General features: G+C 36.2%; 2 protein-coding genes across 2 annotated transcripts; both read left to right on the top strand.

Annotated features, from left to right (window-relative positions):
• Positions 1–5,091: 5,091 nt before the first annotated feature.
• Positions 5,092–12,747, top strand: LOC107816678 (uncharacterized). The gene is made up of 3 exons (XM_016642410.2): positions 5,092–5,397; positions 5,790–5,880; positions 9,322–12,747. Exon 3 carries the CDS (start codon positions 9,448–9,450, stop codon positions 12,427–12,429), a length of 2,982 nt encoding a protein of 993 aa, XP_016497896.1. The 5' UTR covers positions 5,092–5,397; positions 5,790–5,880; positions 9,322–9,447; the 3' UTR covers positions 12,430–12,747.
• A 1,940-nt stretch (positions 12,748–14,687) lies between these two features.
• On the top strand, positions 14,688–19,700 carry LOC107816676 (endoplasmin homolog). The gene is given in 15 exon segments (NM_001325981.1): positions 14,688–14,754; positions 15,177–15,297; positions 15,401–15,554; positions 15,638–15,718; positions 15,821–15,932; positions 16,013–16,139; positions 16,224–16,362; positions 17,227–17,344; positions 17,509–17,708; positions 17,816–18,031; positions 18,111–18,276; positions 18,359–18,500; positions 18,597–18,747; positions 18,965–19,369; positions 19,461–19,700. Coding segments are annotated over 15 exon segments (2,439 nt in total).
• Positions 19,701–19,998: the final 298 nt, after the last annotated feature.

Below are 19,998 nucleotides of genomic sequence, written 5' to 3'. Positions count from 1 at the left end.
TACTTTCTCTCCTACTAGCTTCTTCCTTGTGAATTCTTTCCCAAGTAAGAGCAGCTGAAATTAGCTTGAAAAAATCCTCAAGTTGCAAGATTGCCACAGATTTTCGAATGTAACCATTCAAACCTTCTTCAAATCTTCTGCACTTGTCTCTTTCACCATCAATAATACCTCTAGTATAGCGAGAAAGCCTGAGAATTTTTTGTTGATATTCTGCAATAGACATACTCCCTTGTCTTAAATTCAGAAGCTCTTTTTTCTTAGCATCACAGTAGACATGAGGGACATATTTCGCAGGAAATGCTTTCACAAAGTCATCCCAAGTCAGCACCGGAGGTTTTGCTTTTGCATTTGACATACTTACCCACCAATCATAGGCATTTTTTTTTGTAAAAAAGAGATAACATACTTAAATTTGGCAGCATTATTACACTCTAGTTGTTCAAAGACCCTCTCCATGCGCTCGAGCCATTGTTCAGCTACCGTGGGATCAGCAGTGCCTTCAAATTCAACTCCACCCATTTTCCTCATCTTTTCAAAATTTATTTCACTAGATTCTGACATTGTCCCAGCCAAGTGACGAAAAAACTCACCCATCTGCTGAAATAAATGAGTCATAATAGGAGTACTATGACCCATTGCTCTTAGATTATTGTCTACTTCATTTTCACTAACACGATGATGATTCAGGTTAGGCAAGGGTACCTCATCTCCTTCTTGGAGGTGAGGTAGAGCATTATAATGGGCCTGATTTTCATCAACAGATTCAATAGCTCTATTCGAAGAAGAGGCCATATTAAAAATCCTATAAAAGATAATATCCACACTGCATTAGGGACATGTACATGATGCATATGCACAAGTAATACATCAAACTATATTAAACAAGTATGCAAAAATTTATAATCTCCAAGTCATTTTCAAGAAAGAAAATAACAAATATATTAGGTACGATCACAACAAAAATTCTAGAATCACAAACCTGGGATCTGATATCAAAACTTGTAGCAACCTCTTTGGGAGAGTACTACTTACGAAACGAATCTAATTTACTCCTTATAATATTAAGAAGACATTAATTAAAAAAAATATTTAGAATAAGTTAGTAGCGGAAATAGGCCCATGCGATGAGGTCCAAAGTGTAATATTTTTTTTTAAAAAAATACTCTTCATAATTTTTTTAAAAATAAAATACAATGTCAAAATATCAACATAAGGTGATATAACCCTTCTTGAATAATAAACATCACTGCAAGCTTGTATTGTACATAAATTTCAAACTATCGGGTATAAAAAGGAAAACTAGTTTTCTCCTTTGTACATATATATAAGACAAAGTGTAAATTCAATATATTACAAGACTTGAGTTATTAACACACCTTAAAACAGCAAAATAAGTTACCAAATTCAAGTTACAAGATTTTGGTCTTAATATCCAAACCTTCAAATAACATACATAAGTGTGACATATATATATCATGTACATGTCCCAAAACTATACAAAACCATGGTGCATATGCAAATATGATCTCCATAAGTGCTCCCACAAAGACTACTTCAAAAGGCCATTTTCAAATTTCATCTCGTACATTACCTACGATAGAAAACAACTATTGCTAAGCATAAAGCTTAGTGTTGTACAAACTTTAGGCTTGGATTTATTAACTTCTCTAATTCTCATTTTCAGTCATAGGTAGCTCAAATAAAACATAATTTAAAACAAGTGAATAAATATATCAATAGTATCAAATATCAACCCTTGAAGTGTTTCCAAATATCAATAACAATGTTCAAGATTCAAGAGTTGAGAAAGCGTAAACTATCAATCCAAGAAAGCTTGTCAAATATCTATTTTTCGCCCAATATGTATGCCATGCCATCACACTAAGCAAAATCAAATATCAAGATGGACTGAAGCCCCCAATCAAGTAGGGTCAAAATCCAATAGTCAAGAGAATCAAGAACCATATTAAATATGGCTTCCTAGTTCGTACTTAACACAAACAAGTTCCATAATTTAAGACGAACTACAAATCCAAAGTCAAGATGACAAAAGATCCAAATCAAGAGGCATGCCAAGATGAGTGACAAAGTCACTGCCACAAGAAGGACAAAGTCCCAACAAGAATGCAAAATGTTCAAGCAAATCCGTACGATTGGGCGATTTAGCGAATATCTTACAATACTTGATATAACACGAATACAACGATATAAATTGAAGACAAAAAAAATAAAATATCATGATATTTTAAAATATTCCAGCAAGTAAAGAGAGTACAAGGTTTATACACAAACCTTGGTGATTTATCACAATATAGTTCAACCACAACTTGAGGACGTTCGAATCGTCTACGCCATAGACAAACCAAATCCGCCCACTTCCTCAAACACTTTCCCTTAACTTTTACAAGGATATATATACCTTAAATACATAATAAAATATCTATATAAGTTCAGTGATTTAACATGTCAAACTAAATATGATATTGGTGAAAATTACCCAAAATGTTTGAAATAAAAATTCTAGATAGTATCACTGTCTCGTATTGTGACTCAGATTTTAAGATGAAAAAAGGACAAACTAGACTGTGTGGTCTTCTTTACAATTATAGATATGTGTCTTAGCGTTTCAAAACATCTTGAATCACCCCATATCAATTTTGTACAAAAAGTTATGCTAAACTTACTAACAGTAGTACAGGGAGGGTTTGTAAAACAGAAAATCTGGGCAGCACATGTCCTGTACTTCATCACCTATTTTAAGGTAAATAAAAGATAAACCAGATTTTGGTTCCTTCATAAGAGTTATAGATATATGAAATAGCTTTCCAAAAAGTCTTCGATCACTTAAAACAGAGCTCTGTACAAAAATATATGAAGAAAATACTAATAACTGTCTAGTGTAAAAACGGTTTTAGTAACTTACCACAAAAGAGAGGAGCAACTTGAGCTTCACCAAGAACGAATTTTGCTGCTTGGTTTAGTGGAAATTTATGGTGGTTTTCATGAAGTTTTTATGTGATAAGAAGGAGAGAGGGTATATGTTTTCTTTTTCTTGAAAGAATAAAAATGGGGAGTTTATGGAAGACTAAGTCAATCAAAGTTATCTTTAAAATATTTTGGATAAAAATGAAATAAAAATGGCTGCCCAATTACTAAATATCCTTAAATAAATACAAAAGGGTGACAACTCAAAAACTTAATTATATAATATATTTAATAACAATTAATCAAAATAATATTAAGTGTTACACATAGCAACACCATGGAACATCTTTGTCAATATTAACACAACCTAAAGTAAGAAATTTTCATATATTATAAATTTCACGCTTAGAAAGTGCGAAGTAAAATATCTTCTCATTATAAAGATGCTCAATCGAGAATGCAAATATTAGTAAAAATTTGGGGTGTTACAGCGACAATTATTTATGGCTTGTTTTATACCATAAGTCCAAAGCTTTTCTATTTTCTTTAGTTTCGTGTCTAGTCAAAGTGTATCACATAAAATGAGACTAAGATAATACTCCCTCCGGTCCAGAATAAGTGACCAATTTGCCTTTTCATTTTGGTCCAAAATAAGTGTCCATTTATGTAATCAAGAAAAAATTCAATTTGTTTTTACTCTTTTACCATTATGTGCATATCCCTAAAAAGTTTTTTTACTCCTCACATTAATATTTAACTAAGGGTAGTTTAGTCATACTAGGTATTTTTGTATAGAATTTAGTATTTTCTTAATAGGCATGTTTAAAGCAAACTGGTCACTTATTATGGACCGAACAGAGTACTAAATTAATTTAATGAACATCGTTATTAGCCAATCATGTGCTCTCTGCCTCTCTTTAACTAGTGGTGCTTTTAAGCATAAAGATTTGAAAAGAGTTTTCAAAAAGTTAGTTAACTTCTCACTGTCAAAGCAATTTGCCATACTAATAGTATGTTTGGTTAAGCTTTCAAAATAACGTATTTTGAAAAGTGTTTCTTGGTGTTTTTAAAAAAAATATTTTTGATTTTTTTTTTTTCAAAAACTGCTTTTACTTCTATTAAAAGATATTTTTTTATTCTAAAAGTTTGGCCAAATATCTTAATTTTAGAAAAAAAATACTTTTAGCAAAAAAAAAAAAAACTGACCAAACAGGCTTTAAGACAGTAAAGACCTGATGATATCTAAGATTAGAAATCCACAATTTCATCAAAGAGTGTTTGCACTATTGATTTGTTGCATACTAACAGAAGTTACAACTTGCAAAATTGGCAAGTGTTCGTTCTAAACATGTTTTACTACACGAATCCAAAACATTGCGATAAAGAGGACATGCATTTTCGTTGTTTGTACCAAGTTTAAGCTTACATTCATAATTCAAGATAAAATTGAAGTGAGTGATTCAAAATATGGCATCAACTAATGGATTAAGGTTCAATTATTGTTGGATTTATAGTGTTTATCAAAGAGATTTTATTTCAACAACAAATTCGTATATTCATGTAAAGAAAACCATTGTTTCGGAGAAACATTAATTTGCCTTTACAAATAAATTACTTAATGTTGGAATAAATTCAGTGCTTTAGCAGATTAGAATAGATACAAATGAACAATTTAACTAACTACAACTAATTTCAATTTAAGACGTGGAGTAACTATTAATTAATCTATAATTAACAGAAAAGTATGCAAAATATCTAACCAAATAACAACATTAAAATATTAATTGAAATTCAAACTCGTGACAGTACTACATAGTCTGCTAGTGCTATTTTCATTAAAATTAAAACTCCTACCAACACATAAAAATTTCAAAAAAGAAATTACACGTGTCAGTGGTGGGAACACCAATAAGGTCCTTTAATTTTCAGACAAGACTACCGCCATCCTTTTACCATCACAAAAATCTTCATAGAAAAAGGACCCCACTTCAGCAGTTGTCACCCCCGGACCCCACTTTCAGCAGTGGTCAATTCGGTTGCTTTCAACCCGACCCGACTCTCTGGGTTGGCCTGTGAAATCTGACACGTGCGGCACGTGTGGCTTCCCCATTGCAAACTTTAGTTCAGCGAAACCAGCTAAACAAACCCCAAAAAAGAAAAAAAATCGAAATAGTAACAAAGAGAATTGATAAAAAAATAAAAAAAAAGGAAAAAACAAGACTCCGAAGAAGACAACGTTGTTTCGAAGGTGGGAAAAAGCAGGGTTTTGTTGTGAAAAAATACAGAAAGACAAAGAAGAGAAACAGTAGTTCTGAATACAGATTTCGACACCCATTTATGTAAATTCAAACAAGATAAGGAATTTCTTTGCCTAAAGAGATCATTGGGTGTCTGAAAAATATAGCAAAATTTAAGCTTTTTGGGATTTCAAAGTGCAAACCCAGTTAGGGTTTTCTCCATTTTCTGACCAAGGTAAAGTTCTTTGCTTTGGAATTTATTACTTAACTGCAGTTACTGTGAAAGAATTTTAATTATGGGTATATTTTGCTTCTTTGGTTGGTTAATTTTCAGTCTTGCTTGCATTAATTGACATAATCAAAATTGGTTCTTTTTAGTGCAAAGATATAATCTTTAAGCATTGCAGGCTTGACCCAAGTTCTTAAATAGGGTTTTTGTTTCTGGGATTAGCTAATTTTCTATGGTTCAAGTTGAAATTGTTTTAGGGCTTGAGTTTCTTTCTGTTTCCCTTTTGTTTAATCTGTAATCTCAATTCTTTTATTTGCTTTTCCGTTTTATTCAACTCTACTGCTTAGTTTTTGAGGTTTTGGAACTCATTCCTGTGTTTTGAAACTTTGGTTTTTCAGGTTGACATTACTGCCATTTATTTATAGGGATTTTAGAAGTTCCAGTTTTTTCAGCAAGTTTCCGACTTGATCAAAGGGGCATGACAGTCTGGTAAGGTTCACTTGATAACAAGTTTTTGTTTTCCTTATTGGTTGATATTTGTATTTTGCTGCTGCCTTGCATCTTTACATTTACACCTGCCAGTCTGTTCAAATTTGTGAATGGACCTTTTTGGCATTTTACTAGTTATTCTTTCAGTTGAACAGTTGTCGATTCTGATGTATAAGTTTTTGATGTTTTGGAATGATAGTGTAAATGCATACTGATTTAGTGAGCCTCATTCGACCCCCAGCTTTTCTTTTCTCTTTCTATCCTCAAGTCACCTTCTTGGTATTTCTTTCTTTTATACCTTTTGTGGTCGTGATGAGGAAGCAAGAATGTTTTGTTTATGAACCATTAGTAAGTAGGGCAATATACTAATTACTATACAAAGAGAAAGAGACTTTTTGGTATACCTCTTGTATTTGGAGATTTCAGATAATCAGTAAAATTACACATTGCTTGACAAAAAAAAAAGCTAGAAGAGAAGGAGGTGGATGCAATTTTTCTTTTCTGGAGGAATGTAATTTCATGCTTACTTTGCTGTACTGGCAGCAGCCATAAACTGATTGTTTATTACATGCTTACTTTGCTGTACTGGCTGCAGCCATAAACTGATTGTTCTCCCTTGAGACATGCAGAAAACCATGATGCAAGTCACATGAATAGTGAAAGACTGAACTTGCTCATGTTTTCACGTTTCAAATAATTTCGGGATAGGAAGCTTTGGAGCCATGTCATATGCATTTTAAAATATTATCAGGAAACAATAAAAAGTGTAGAAAGATCTGGAAAGGCTCGAATCTGATATGAATACTTATGGCAATTTCTTTGTTAGAGTCATACTTTAAAAAATGATGGAATCCACGGTAGATAGTGTTGTAGATCTCCTTTTCATATAAAAAAAGAAGAATATAGTTCTGTAGATCTCCCCTATGCGGTGGGATGGCCTGTTCTTTTGAATAAGGTCCTCACAATACAACATCTTGTAAGCATTGTTGGGTCAAACTCTTTATCATGCTCTTAGTTTTTATATGTACATCATGTGACTTGTTGAAGGTCAATTGATATATTGCTTATTGTGAACTTTTAGTCTTTGATATGAATTTTCTCGATCTCTATTGATCTTCCATCTATGACTTTCTTCTTTGGCATTTGCTTGACAATATTTATCTTTTCAAAATAAAGTAATTTTATTGATACGTACCCAGAAGGTACTGTAAAAATCAGTCTCGCTAAAGGCTTATTTTATGCGCACTTAAGTTCACATCAATCTAGGTTGTGCATTTTGCCTTGCTTAAGTGACACTTTAGTGTAGGTGCTAAGGTGTTAAAGCATGTGCCTCGTCACTGATGGGTTCTTCCTTTGAGAGGGCAGTACTAGACAATAAATATAATCAGAACTAGTAAAATTAGAAACCGTTATGAATGAACTTGTAGTGATTAAGAATTTTCTAATTAAAATATTAGTGTAAAAAACTAGTTCCATAAAATATAAAACTACATCTCTTCATATAATCAGAAATTTAAAATGGTTCGGAAACTTGACTGACATGATTTTTACTTCATATATTTCATTTAGTATAGTTATTTGATTATTTCAATTCTTTTATCCAAATAGTTAATTTTTGTGTTTGTAGTAATTTTTCGTTGCATTAAATATACATTTGTTGTATTTTTTCTTCACTAGAGTTTTGTTCATTAAAGCCTACGCTTTATTTCCATTTTCTTAAAGCCTCAATATATTTTGGCGTCCGCGCCTTTCGCTTTTGACTACTTTGTGTAAAAACATAGAGGATAACTCCTAGATATTGAAGGAATGCATTAAGTCCATCAGATTTTCTAAATCAGTTGTCACTTCCATTCGTTGCTCAAAAAGAGCGTTGATATCATTCAAAACTTCAGTGCTAGTAATATCAGCCGAATTGGTGCCCGATATAATGATACTAGTCGAACCTCCGTGTGGGACATGAAGATAAACCTAAATCCACTATGGAAAGTGCTCGGCTTGCTCCAAAAGTAAAAATTTATGAGGACTTATCCCAAAAAAAGAGTAAAAGGCAGCTAAGCATCTAAATGTTTTACATATGAAGTATGTCCTATTTTCCATCAGAATTTCTCTCCAGCAAAATTGTCCATATAATGCATAATTGAGCAGCTTTTGAGCAGTTTGGTATTGCATAGTTGGTTATCCGTTACCCACCAATTTCCCAGTCAGTGTTTTCCCAGTTTAGTATGACATAGTTTCATCTGCCGATGGCTTCATAATAACAGGCATGCAGTCTCAACTATTCTTCTTTGAGGGTTATCAAGTGTTATTTTGATTTCGTTTCTACAATGATTTGTGTAAACTTGTGGAGATTATGAGGTTTAGAGCAATGTGGTGAATATGATCCTCATAGTGGATTTGGGTGCAAAAGTTGCATGATGAATGAGAAGGTCATTCACCTCTTTTTTTACCCATTAGTTCGTGGCTTTGAGTGAGTATGAGTCTAGTAAGATTTGCTACGTGCAAATGATGCTCTTTGTTGATTTGGGTGCAAAATTTGCATGAGGAATGAGAAGGTTATTCACCTTCCTGAACCCATTAGTCGATGGTTCTTGAATAGCTTCTCCTCCAACCCAATTTCTAGCTGCAGCATAAGCTTTAGTTTGGAAGAATTTGGTCAATTTGTAAGGACTGCTTTTGGTTGCACAGCATTTTAGTCGACACCAAGTTTTCCTAATATTTCTTGAATTGAATACCTAACCATTCTATGAAATTTTAGTGACATCTCTGCTTCTTTTAGATGTAAAGAGAGTTTTTATGGACCTGCCACTACATAAAGAAGTTTCTGGAACGGGAGAAAGATGTGAAACTAAAAGAAAGAAGAAAGTCTTCCTTTTACTGTATATTTGCCTGATCTGTATTACTGGCTAAATAGAAGAGCTTGAAGGGGCTCTATGCGCCAACGGGGTTGAGCCAGCTAACCAAGGGGTATAAGTAGAAGCTCTGTAACTGTTATGCAAACATACTTTGTTTAATTGAAAAAACAAGGATTTTTTTTGTTCTGATGCCCCAGGAGCTGATATTGTGGTAGATGCTAGTGTCTCAAACTCAATTCGCGAAGAAATTTATATTCATTGAAAAGCAAATGAACAGTATTTGTGTCCTGTATTTTCGGAACTGTGAAATCTTTTTGGTGATGTAGGATCATTAACCATAATGTAGTGTTGCCACCTTGTAGGGAAATTGAGCTTTCTATTTTGCTTGCTTTGACTGGGTTGCTTCGTAATAAAGGATTGCAAATTATGACTTTTAGGTCAAATCAATAACTTGTTGCATGTGCCGAGTATATTATTTGTTATAATCGCATGTGAAATTGATATACGTCTGCTTTTCATTTATAATGAAAAAGCTTCATCTCTTACGTTTACTGATTAATATTTTGGGTCATTTTTAAATCTTCTGCAGGGGAAGCTTGCTGGAAATTCCTCTACGTTAGCATTATCTTTTCCAGATATGAAGGACAGTGTAGTATCATGTTGCCAGAGTCACTTTGCTTCTTGGGAGTCTTAACTTGTGAGCCAATAATACATTATGACACTCGAGGACTTTTTCACCCTGACTGAGATGAGTAATGGGCTTACAGCTCCTGCTCGAGTTCAGGATCTAGTCTCTATAATGCAGAAAGAAGTTTGTGTTGTCAAGAATGCTGGTGAAATAACAAGGCAATGGTCTGCTGTTGCTAGCGCAATCGCTGCAACTGAGAATAAAGAGTGTCTTGAACTCTTTATCCAGCTAGATGGACTCTGCTTTATCGACAGTTGGTTAAAGGATGCTCAGAATTTTGTCAATGAGACGAGTGACAACATAGAAGAGTTGATCACTCGGCTACTGGTAGCGGTTGAAAGGCTTCATGTAGACTTAGAGAAATCAGTTTCTTCTGGAATCAGGGTTACTGTGAAAAGCCTCCTTGACCATGAGAGCTCTAAGGTGCAACAGAGGGCTCGTGCACTGTTTGATATTTGGGAGAGAGAAAAAAATAATGGTGCAGTTTCAGTCGGTTGTGAAAAACCACAGACGTCAGTTGATGGTGGGACGAGAGTAATTGAAAATGTCGTTGGAGAAAATGGACAGTTAGAACCTTCTCCAGAGAACGTCTCTCTTTCTGGAGGAGGTTCTGGAGAAGAAAAGTGTGAGGAAAATGTTAGCAATAATATTATGCTATCTTCAAGGTCTGATGTTGGTAATTCTTCTGGGGTTGACGATACCAAGACATCTGACCAAAATTTGGAGCATTCAACCGTGAAGGATGGGCATCAGCAGTCTCCTCTATTAAAGCCTGTTGGTGAAGATCAGAAGGTGGAATCCTCAACGTATCATGCAGAGGCGATCAGTGCAATTGATACGTGCAGTTCTGCAAGTTTAGCTTATGGTGCTCTTGATAGGCAGACAGGGGTTCCTGTTTCGGAGTCTGTTAATTGTGCAAACCACACTCAAGAAGGAAGAAGTTCTGAGAAGTTGGACTCAGCGTCGTCGAAACCATTGGAGGAGAAAACTAGTTCTTCAGGTACTGATGCAGGAGAAACTTCAGATGCTGGCAATGGTTCAGATTTACAAAGACAAACTGATATCAAGGATGAAGTTAATTACAGAGGAAAATCCCCTTCTGATGATGCATCAGTGGTGATTTCTGAGGGAAAGACATTGATGGATGATAGCAGCAGACCTACAAATCATAGCAGAAGTCCCATGGTGCTTGGTGCTAAAGACAGAAAATACAACATCCACAGATTGCACAACTCCTCCAGCGATCATAGTCTGGAATGTCCCAAAGATTTAGGAACTATTTTGTCAAAGGTAGATCTCATTAATGGGGATGACAAGCAGGTCAGTGATGAAAGTGCAGATGATTCGGAAAGTGACTCTGAATTTGGAGAACCACAAACAGTCAGTAAAGACAGTGGTGTGATTGGCAAGAAATGTGATATTGAATTCGATTATGGCATTATAGATCCTCTGGAAGTTGCTCGACAAGTTGCCATAGAGGTGGAGAGAGAAGTTCAGAGTTGCAGTTCTGAGGAAATACAGGAGAGTAAAATTCATGAGCCTGATAGCCCTGATTCTATGAGTGCTACACAATGCCAAAAGGTTGAGAGCTCTAAGAAGCAAGTACCAAGAGGAATGACACTTTCGACCGAGGCTTCAATTACTAACTCAGAAACTGGACCTAAAAATGAAAAAGTAAAGCTGGAATCCTCTCAGGGTACTGATCTTGACGCCAATGCTGAGAAGGGTCTGTGTGATTTTGATCTGAATCTTGAGGTTTGCTCAGACGATATAGATCACCTTGAAGATCCCATATCTACCTGCATCTCTGTTGTTTCTGCTTCGAAGGCAACAGCTGCCCCTGGGATGCCTGTTGCTCCATTGGAATTTGAAGGGGCTCTTGGATGGAAAGGATCCGCTTCAACCAGTGCATTTCGGCCAGCATCACCTCGCCGGGTTCCTGAAAGTGCCAAGGCTGTTTCCTCTGGTGGGAATGGTAGCAGCAAAAAGCAACAGCAAGGTTGGCTTGATATCGATCTTAACGTAGCTGAAGGTGGAAATGACAAATCAGCAGAACTTTTCACTGTCAAACAGGTTCCATTACCATCTGCGCTTCCTTCAGGGGAATCTTCTGTTGAAGCTAGCCCCAAAAAATCAGAAAGAGTGGAATTGGATCTCAACTGTGCAAGTGAGGAGGGTGAGGCACCATCAGATTGGCGGATGGAGGGAAGGCTCTTCTCAGATAGGAATGGCCATTGGAGTCAATCTCCATCGTCATCATCATCGTCCAAGCATCTTTCATCGCGGAACTTTGATCTAAATGACCAACCGTCGTTTCTCAACAATTCTTCAGATCTATCCTACTTCAAGAAACCATCTCAAAATATTAGCGCATTCGGAGGGATAAAATCAGGTAATCCTGTAGTATCCATTATGGGCATGAAGGTAGAGGTCAAGCGTGAAGATGTTCCTCAATTCTTTCCGTTCCCAAATGGCAGGACAGCAGAAAATACAGTTGATCTTAGTGTTGCAAGAAGTGGAGGTGTCTTGGGAATGGGACCTCCATTTCTATATACCCCTTCTCCTGCATTTGGTTACAATGGAATTGCACCAGGTCCTCCCATCCCGTTCTCCTCAGCAATGTATGGACCCGGTGGCCCTATTCCTTACATGGTAGATTCCCGAGGTGCGCCTATGGTCCCTCAACTTGTTGGCTCTGCTTCAGCAATACCACCGTCATTCGCTCAACAACCATTCCTTATAAGCATGGCCGGTACACCTGTTTCAAATGGGGTCGGTCCACCAAGGAGTGGTCTGGATCTCAATACTGGCTTGATACTTGAGGGAGGAAATAGAGACCTCGGAGGTCTGAGGCAGTTTTTCACGCAAGGACAGGCCAGGTCGATGGATGAACACTTAAGGACCAGCTCACAACCCTCAACCAGTTCACTTGCTGGTGAGAAACGCAAAGAACCGGATGGTGGTTGGGAGCCTTACCCTTTTAAACTTCATCCACCGTCGTGGAAGTAAACTTTATGTATCTTGTTTTTCTCTGATGGGATCAGTGTCTTTATAGCAATAGGTAAATTCAAGGTAGGAGGAGATCCTTATTGTTTTTGTGGGGGAGGGGCATAATATAGCTGAATAAAGACATGATTTCTGAATGTAATATGCTTCTTGAGATGACTTGGCCAAAGAAGAGTAGATGCTAGGTTTCATTGTTTCCAAATGTTGTTTTAACTTGTTATTCTCGTCAAGTTTCATAGGTTATTGCTACCACAGAAAACTTACATGTAACTGTAATCTCTCATTTACACCATAGTAATTTAGAAGAATGTCTCGTCTTTATCCTGTTTTATTAATATTCTCGATCATCATTCAACCAAGATAACCAGGTCACAAGTACGCTACGTGATTCTACATCTTCTGTAAATAAGATAGCTCGGAGCACAAAGCATCTCACATTCACGTAGAGTTCGGGGAAGAGTCGTACTTCCAATAGACATGAAGGGCCGCACTTTCAAGAGGTGTGATATAGACAGTATATCCTAACACAAACATTAGTGGTTACTTCTACATCTTCCATCTTTGATTGAATTTCCATGCAAAAGAAGAATAATAAATGACTTGATAAACTTTTCTGTATAATTTTGCAAAATTAATAGGCAGATTATGATAAGTAGAATATCTTAAGTTATATACAATGACATTGTAAAAAAATTTCACAATCCATTGTATTTTAATCTATTACCATCCAAATTTACCCCTCTACCTTCGAATATTATCTATACCTAACTTTTGTTATACTATTCGGCCAAATTTATTCCCACCGTTATACTATTCGGCCAAATTTATCCCTACCATCAGCAAACTTTTAAAAATTATCCCTCAGTCTGTCAGGTGACCCAGAATCTCCCAATTCATTTTAATTAAGTCACTTATTCTTTTTCTTGATTAACTATTTTTAAAATAGTTGGCATTTACCTGCTTTCTTAATTGAAAAAAAAATTAAGAGAAAGAACTATTAAAATAATACAACGGTTAGTAAACAAAGTATAGTAAATTGAAGAATCTAAATTATGTAACTTGTCTAAATTTCAAAAGTATTTACAACACCTCAACTTTAATAATTTCATTGCACCAAAGGTATGGAGGCTTTGCAAGTATTAGTGATAGAAGTTGAAGTTTCTTGGAGACTTTACATTGTCGAATTCAACTATTTTAATCAAATGCCTACGCATTGTGCACTCTTAAGTTAGTCGATCAAACCATATACTAACCAGACAATAACAAAATATATTTGAATATACATGTATATACATGATGATCAGCTGCATATACAACAACAAACCAGTAAAATCTACAAGTGAGGTCTAGGAAGGATAGAGTATACGCAGATCTTACCCCTATCCCGGAGCATATAATACACAATAAATAGACCCATTGAATTCTACGGTGTGTATATGGTTGAAAAATAAATAAAATTTTAAACCAATTCCAAACCCATTATCACAAGAAGAAAAGTGGGTGCAATGGCAATTAAAAATATCCATGAATAATTTGTATAGTCTAGTATATTTATCATTCACATCAATAGTAATTTCTGAAAATAGTGAAGCAAGAAGAATAACAAATGATTTAAATAAAAGGAAATTAAGAGATTTTGGATTATCTAACAGATCAAGTGGTAATTTTTAAAAGTTTGCTGATGATAGGGTTAAATTTGACCGGATAGTATAACAATTGGGGTATATTTGATCGGATAATATAACGAAGGTCAAATATAGACAATATCCGAAAATAGAAGGATATATTTTGCCATTTTCCTAATAGAAAACAATTGGCGTTAGTTCATGACTTCATTCTCTTGACTATTGACCTTACACCGTTCACACTTGCCAATGAAAGAAACCACGTGGCTATCAGACGTAGGTGCTACGGTAAATAATTCCTTATTGGCTATCTAACTAAGATCTATTCTATGGACCTCATCGCACCAGATAGAAACCAGGTCTTCCTTAGCGTTGACCTATAGAGTCTTCCAGAACAAAGGTGTTCTCCACGTCTCATGAGGCGACAGAAACCAATAAAAGCATGCCACGTATAATAGAACTCACTATAACCGTCAGATCATCCACGCTGGCGAAACAGAATCAATCAGTATCGAACTCGTGATACATACGGCGACAAGCTCACTATATTAGTCACTCACTAAAAATAGTGCGATTCGGAATCCAAATTTTCAAAATCTTTTTCTTTGGTTACTGAATTGCGAGAGTGGAATACAAATGAGGAAGTGGACGATCCCTTCCGTTCTGTTTCTGTTATGCCTTTTATTCCTTCTTCCAGATCAAGGTAACTTAGGGTTTATCTTTAGCTTACTGAAATTTTCATTTCCATTATACTTAACAGAGATCTAGCTCTATTGCCCTTATATGTTTAACAAATCGGAATAATAAATGGCTTGACGTGAATGAATGATGGTCACTCCGCCACTTACAATACTTTATAGTGTTTGAATCAGCATTTGTCTTGAGATCTTATAGAATTTTATTTTAATTATGTGTATTAAGACTGTAAAATGTTTTTAAATAGTTAGATAATAAAGTTACCTCAGGGTTGAATTTTGTGAGGCATTTTTGGTCTGGAGCTGCCTTGAAATTTTGATGACATGATTGCTTAAGGAATTACGTAGTTGAATGATTGTTTAATTGAATTGTTTAGTGGAACATGGATATTACTGCTTTATTCGGAAGCCTGATTTATTTACTCAATAGGTCGGAGGATACAAGCAAATGCGGAAGCTGAATCTGACGTCCCTGTTGATCCGCCAAAGGTTGAGGAAAAATTTGGTGCTATTCCACACGGTTTATCCACCGATTCTGATGTTGTTAAAAGGTTTCCAAGTTGTTGATTTATTTCGTTTGTTTCGCCCTGATTCCGTGCCTTCAACTTCTTTGTATGTTCATTGTATTGAGCACTATATCATTATGTGATCCAGGGAATCTGAGTCTATGTCAAGGAAAACTCTGCGAGCTGATGCGGAGAAATTTGAGTTCCAGGCTGAGGTCTCCCGGCTTATGGACATCATTATCAACTCCCTTTACAGTAACAAGGACATCTTCTTGAGGGAGCTGATCTCGAACGCATCAGACGTAAGCACGTTCTAAGTTTTTTTGGTGATCTTCGGCATGATATGTAAATGATTTATTCTAAGTTAATATGCTATTTCGTTCAGGCGCTGGACAAAATTAGGTTCTTGTCACTTACTGACAAGGAGGTACTTGGGGAAGGCGATAACGCTAAGCTTGAGATCCAGGTCGGTTATTTGTGTCCGTTGTTTGTGTAGACTCTGTTGGTTGCTAGTGTGAGGAAGTTGCTCTTTTAAAAGCTGTTCTGATGATTGTATTGTTTATTGCAGATTAAACTGGATAAAGAAAAGAAAATTCTTTCCATTCGTGACAGAGGTATAGGAATGACTAAGGAGGATTTAATAAAGAACTTGGGAACTATAGCTAAATCTGGAACTTCAGGTAATCTATCTGGTAGATACAAGATTAGCAGTGTTCGTGGAGTTCTCTTTACTGTTCACTAACTTGTTTTTGCTCAACAGCCTTTGTTGAGAAGATGCAGACAAGTGGAGACCTTAATCTGATTGGACAATTTGGTGTTGGGTTTTACTCGGTCTATCTTGTAGCTGACTATGTTGAGGTCATCAGCAAGCATAACGACGACAAACAGTACGTTCTCATTTGAATTTGTTGATTAATGATTATTGATGTAATGGGAATGTTATTAGTGATTTAACAAATTTCTGCATTCAGATATGTATGGGAGTCAAAGGCTGATGGGGCATTTGCCATTTCTGAAGATGTATGGAATGAACCTCTTGGTCGTGGAACTGAAATTAGATTGCACCTTAGAGATGAAGCAGGAGAATATTTGGACGAGTACAAACTAAAGGTGTGTGTGACCGATACATCCCAAGGAGACTCTTTTCATATATCATGAGTTGGTGCATGCCAAAACTTTTAATAGTTAACCAGTCATTTAGAGTAATTTTGTTTTCCATTCTGACAGTGGTTTTTGCACAGTAGGTCATAATAAACTTTAATGCTGAAATAGATGGAAATAAACAATCTTAACCTTATGTGACTTGGGATTTATCAATTCTTTTCTGTCCCAAATTATCTATTAGATTATATTTCTAAAGCAGATAAGAAAAAATACTTTCCAAGGCGAGAAAAAATACCGGGGCAGTGAAGGGCTGCAAAACTTTGAGATCCATCACTTAGAAGCTAATTCTAGGTTATTTTCATATATCAGTTTTTCTGCTCCCTTAGTTAGGATTATTTGATCATTTGGACGTTTGATTGAAAGTGTGCAGTCTACTGAAGAAACAAAGGACCAATTACTTTATATTCTATAAGTCTTGGATTACAATGGTTGGGAGAATTAAGCTTATGGATGAATTGTTAGCTAAAAGTAAAAGTCTGTGATATTTGGGCTGTGTCTGTTTTGCATATCCAACCTTGTGCTTGTGTGTCTGTGTGGAGGTAGCATGAAGTTTTGGAGTTGGACAAAAGAAACGTGACCTCTGATTCTGTTGACTAAGATTTTGGATTCTTAATCTGGGTACTTATAATCAGCATCTATCCTGAAATATCCTGTTCCAAATTCTGATTATTTTCCAGTTCAAATTACCAGATTAAATTGAAAATAAGAGTTCCTATGAACATGTTTTCTGTTTCTGAAATAATTTTATGTTTCTGAAGCTTCTGTTGAGGTTTTCTACTTCACTTAATGCATGGGTTACCTTGAATCCAGGACCTGGTGAAGAAATACTCTGAATTCATCAACTTCCCTATATATCTTTGGGCTAGCAAAGAGGTTGAGAAGGAGGTTCCTGCCGATGAAGACGAGACAAGCGATGAAGAGGAAACATGTATGTGTGATTCTTCCTACCTGACTTGCCAAGTTTATTCTGGTGTTAATGAAGTCAGAACTTGTAGTAATGTATTTTAATTCTGGGGAGCTAGCTAGAGGAATTAAAGTTTACCTTTTCGTTTAATCTTATGCGGCCTCATAGTCTTTCAATGTTGTTAACAGCTGAAACCAGCCCTTCTGAAGAAGAAGGAGATGAAGATGATTCTGAGAAGGCAGAAGATGAGAAAAAGCCTAAAACTAAGAAAGTGAAGGAAACCACTTATGAGTGGGAGCTTTTGAATGATGTGAAAGCTATATGGCTTCGGAATCCAAAGGAGGTGACAGAGGAAGAGTATACGAAATTCTATCACTCACTTGCAAAGGTAAATTGCTACTTGCATACTTTCTTCCAGTTGAAATGCAGTGGGAAGACTAGAAACTTTTCGGGCACTGTCTTACCATTTGCTAAATTCTGGTATTATTTTGCCAGGACTTCAGTGATGAGAAGCCCCTTGCTTGGAGTCACTTTAATGCTGAAGGTGATGTTGAGTTCAAGGCTGTACTATTTGTGCCTCCTAAGGCTCCTCATGATTTATATGAAAGCTACTACAACTCCAAGAAATCCAACTTGAAGTTATATGTCAGACGGGTCTTTATCTCAGATGAATTTGACGAATTGTTGCCCAAGTACTTGAGTTTCCTAATGGTAGTTCCTGTTACTCTAGAACTTCACTGTTTATATGGGCCAAGAGTTTCTAACCCCATTTGTTTGACATTTATGCTAGGGTCTTGTTGATTCTGACACCTTACCCCTCAATGTCTCAAGAGAAATGCTTCAGCAGCACAGCAGCTTGAAGACAATTAAGAAGAAACTCATCCGCAAGGCCCTTGACATGATACGCAAGATTGCTGATGAGGATCCTGATGAATCTAACGACAAGGATAAGAAAGGTTAGTTTATATCTGAGCTATCCATTGCCTTAGAGATTCAATTTCTCATTTTCTCATTTCTGAGTTTCTCATGACGTTACAGATGTTGAAGAATCCGGTGCAGACAATGAGAAGAAAGGTCAATACGCAAAGTTTTGGAATGAATTTGGAAAGTCAATAAAACTTGGTATCATAGAAGATGCAACTAACAGAAATCGCTTGGCTAAGCTCCTTCGATTTGAGACGTATGCATTGTGTCTTAAGAGTAATTCTTAATGAGATTGTTAAGTCAAATCAGGGTGACTGATCCCTTGTCGTCTTAATATTTTTCTCGTTTACAGCTCAAAATCAGATGGTAAACTAACTTCCCTAGACCAGTACATCTCAAGGATGAAGGCAGGACAGAAGGATATCTTCTATATAACTGGAGCTAGCAAAGAGCAGTTGGAGAAATCACCATTCCTTGAGAGGCTAACAAAGAAAAATTATGAGGTATGAGTCTTTCTTAAGATAGAAAGGGAAGATTGGAATGCTGCATAACAAAATAACTAGTGGTTTTTTTATTTTGACGAAAAGTATTAGTCATCGTTTCTTGCATTGTGGGTTTGACTATGTTCCTTGTCTTTGATATTTGAATTCTCTTATGAATGCATTTGTCATGTCTTCTCTAAAGATTCATTTGCTATGTTTGCCATGTTTCATTGTTTAGGTGATTTTCTTCACGGATCCCGTAGATGAATACCTGATGCAGTACCTTATGGACTATGAAGACAATAAGTTCCAAAATGTGTCCAAAGAGGGCCTGAAACTGGGCAAGGATTCAAAAGCCAAAGAGCTCAAGGAGTCATTTAAGGAGCTAACCAAATGGTGGAAGGGTGCTCTTGCTAGTGACAATGTAGACGATGTCAAGATTAGTAACCGTTTGGCCGACACCCCTTGTGTAGTTGTGACATCGAAATATGGTTGGAGTGCCAATATGGAAAGAATCATGCAGTCACAAACTCTGTCAGATGCAAACAAGCAGGCGTATATGCGGGGGAAAAGGGTGCTTGAGATCAACCCTAGGCACCCAATTATCAAGGAGCTTCGGGATAGAGTAATCAAGGACCCTGAGGTACACTTGATTTTATCTCTACACATGTGATCAAACGATAAATGTTATAGAAATGGCTAACTGTTACTAATTTCATTAACTTGGTTCACAGGATGAGAGCGTGAAGCAAACGGCTCAGTTAATGTACCAAACAGCATTACTGGAGAGTGGTTTCCTGCTCAATGACCCAAAGGATTTTGCCTCCCGCATCTACAGCTCAGTTAAGAGCAGTTTAAATGTCAGCCCTGATGCAACAGTTGAGGAAGAAGAGGATATTGAGGAACCTGAAGCTGAAACTGATGACAAAGAAGCTGCTGCCAAAGATGATTATGATGCCAAGGACGAATTATAGATTAGTCCAGAAGAATGTCCTTTCTCTAGAGAAAACTACGTAGCAGTCACATGCTATAATCGGAGTGCATGTGGATAATTAGGTTTCAGATTTTTTATCCTAGGTTAATGTTACAAGTTATCAGGATTTTGTCTGTTTCAATTTCACAGATTTTTGTATGAGAACGTTGCTGAGTTTTCTGCAACATAATGTAATCTGCGATCCTCTTTTCCTTTTTACCTCCAGCTGCTATCCTCATAGATGCCCTTGCCAAGTACACCAATCTCAAGATGCACCATCTAATTTCTAGCCTAGTCCA

The sequence above is a fragment of the Nicotiana tabacum genome, chromosome 23, assembly GCF_000715075.1.
Source record: "Nicotiana tabacum cultivar K326 chromosome 23, ASM71507v2, whole genome shotgun sequence".
NCBI classification, from domain to species: Eukaryota; Viridiplantae; Streptophyta; class Magnoliopsida; order Solanales; family Solanaceae; genus Nicotiana; species Nicotiana tabacum.
Note: the sequence above shows the minus strand (reverse complement) of the source record. Positions and strands in the feature narration are given on the sequence as shown.

Coding starts and splice junctions, on each gene's coding strand:
- LOC107816678 (XM_016642410.2), top strand. CDS start 9,448: ATGACACTCGAGGACTTTTTCACCCTGACTGAGATGAGTAATGGGCTT.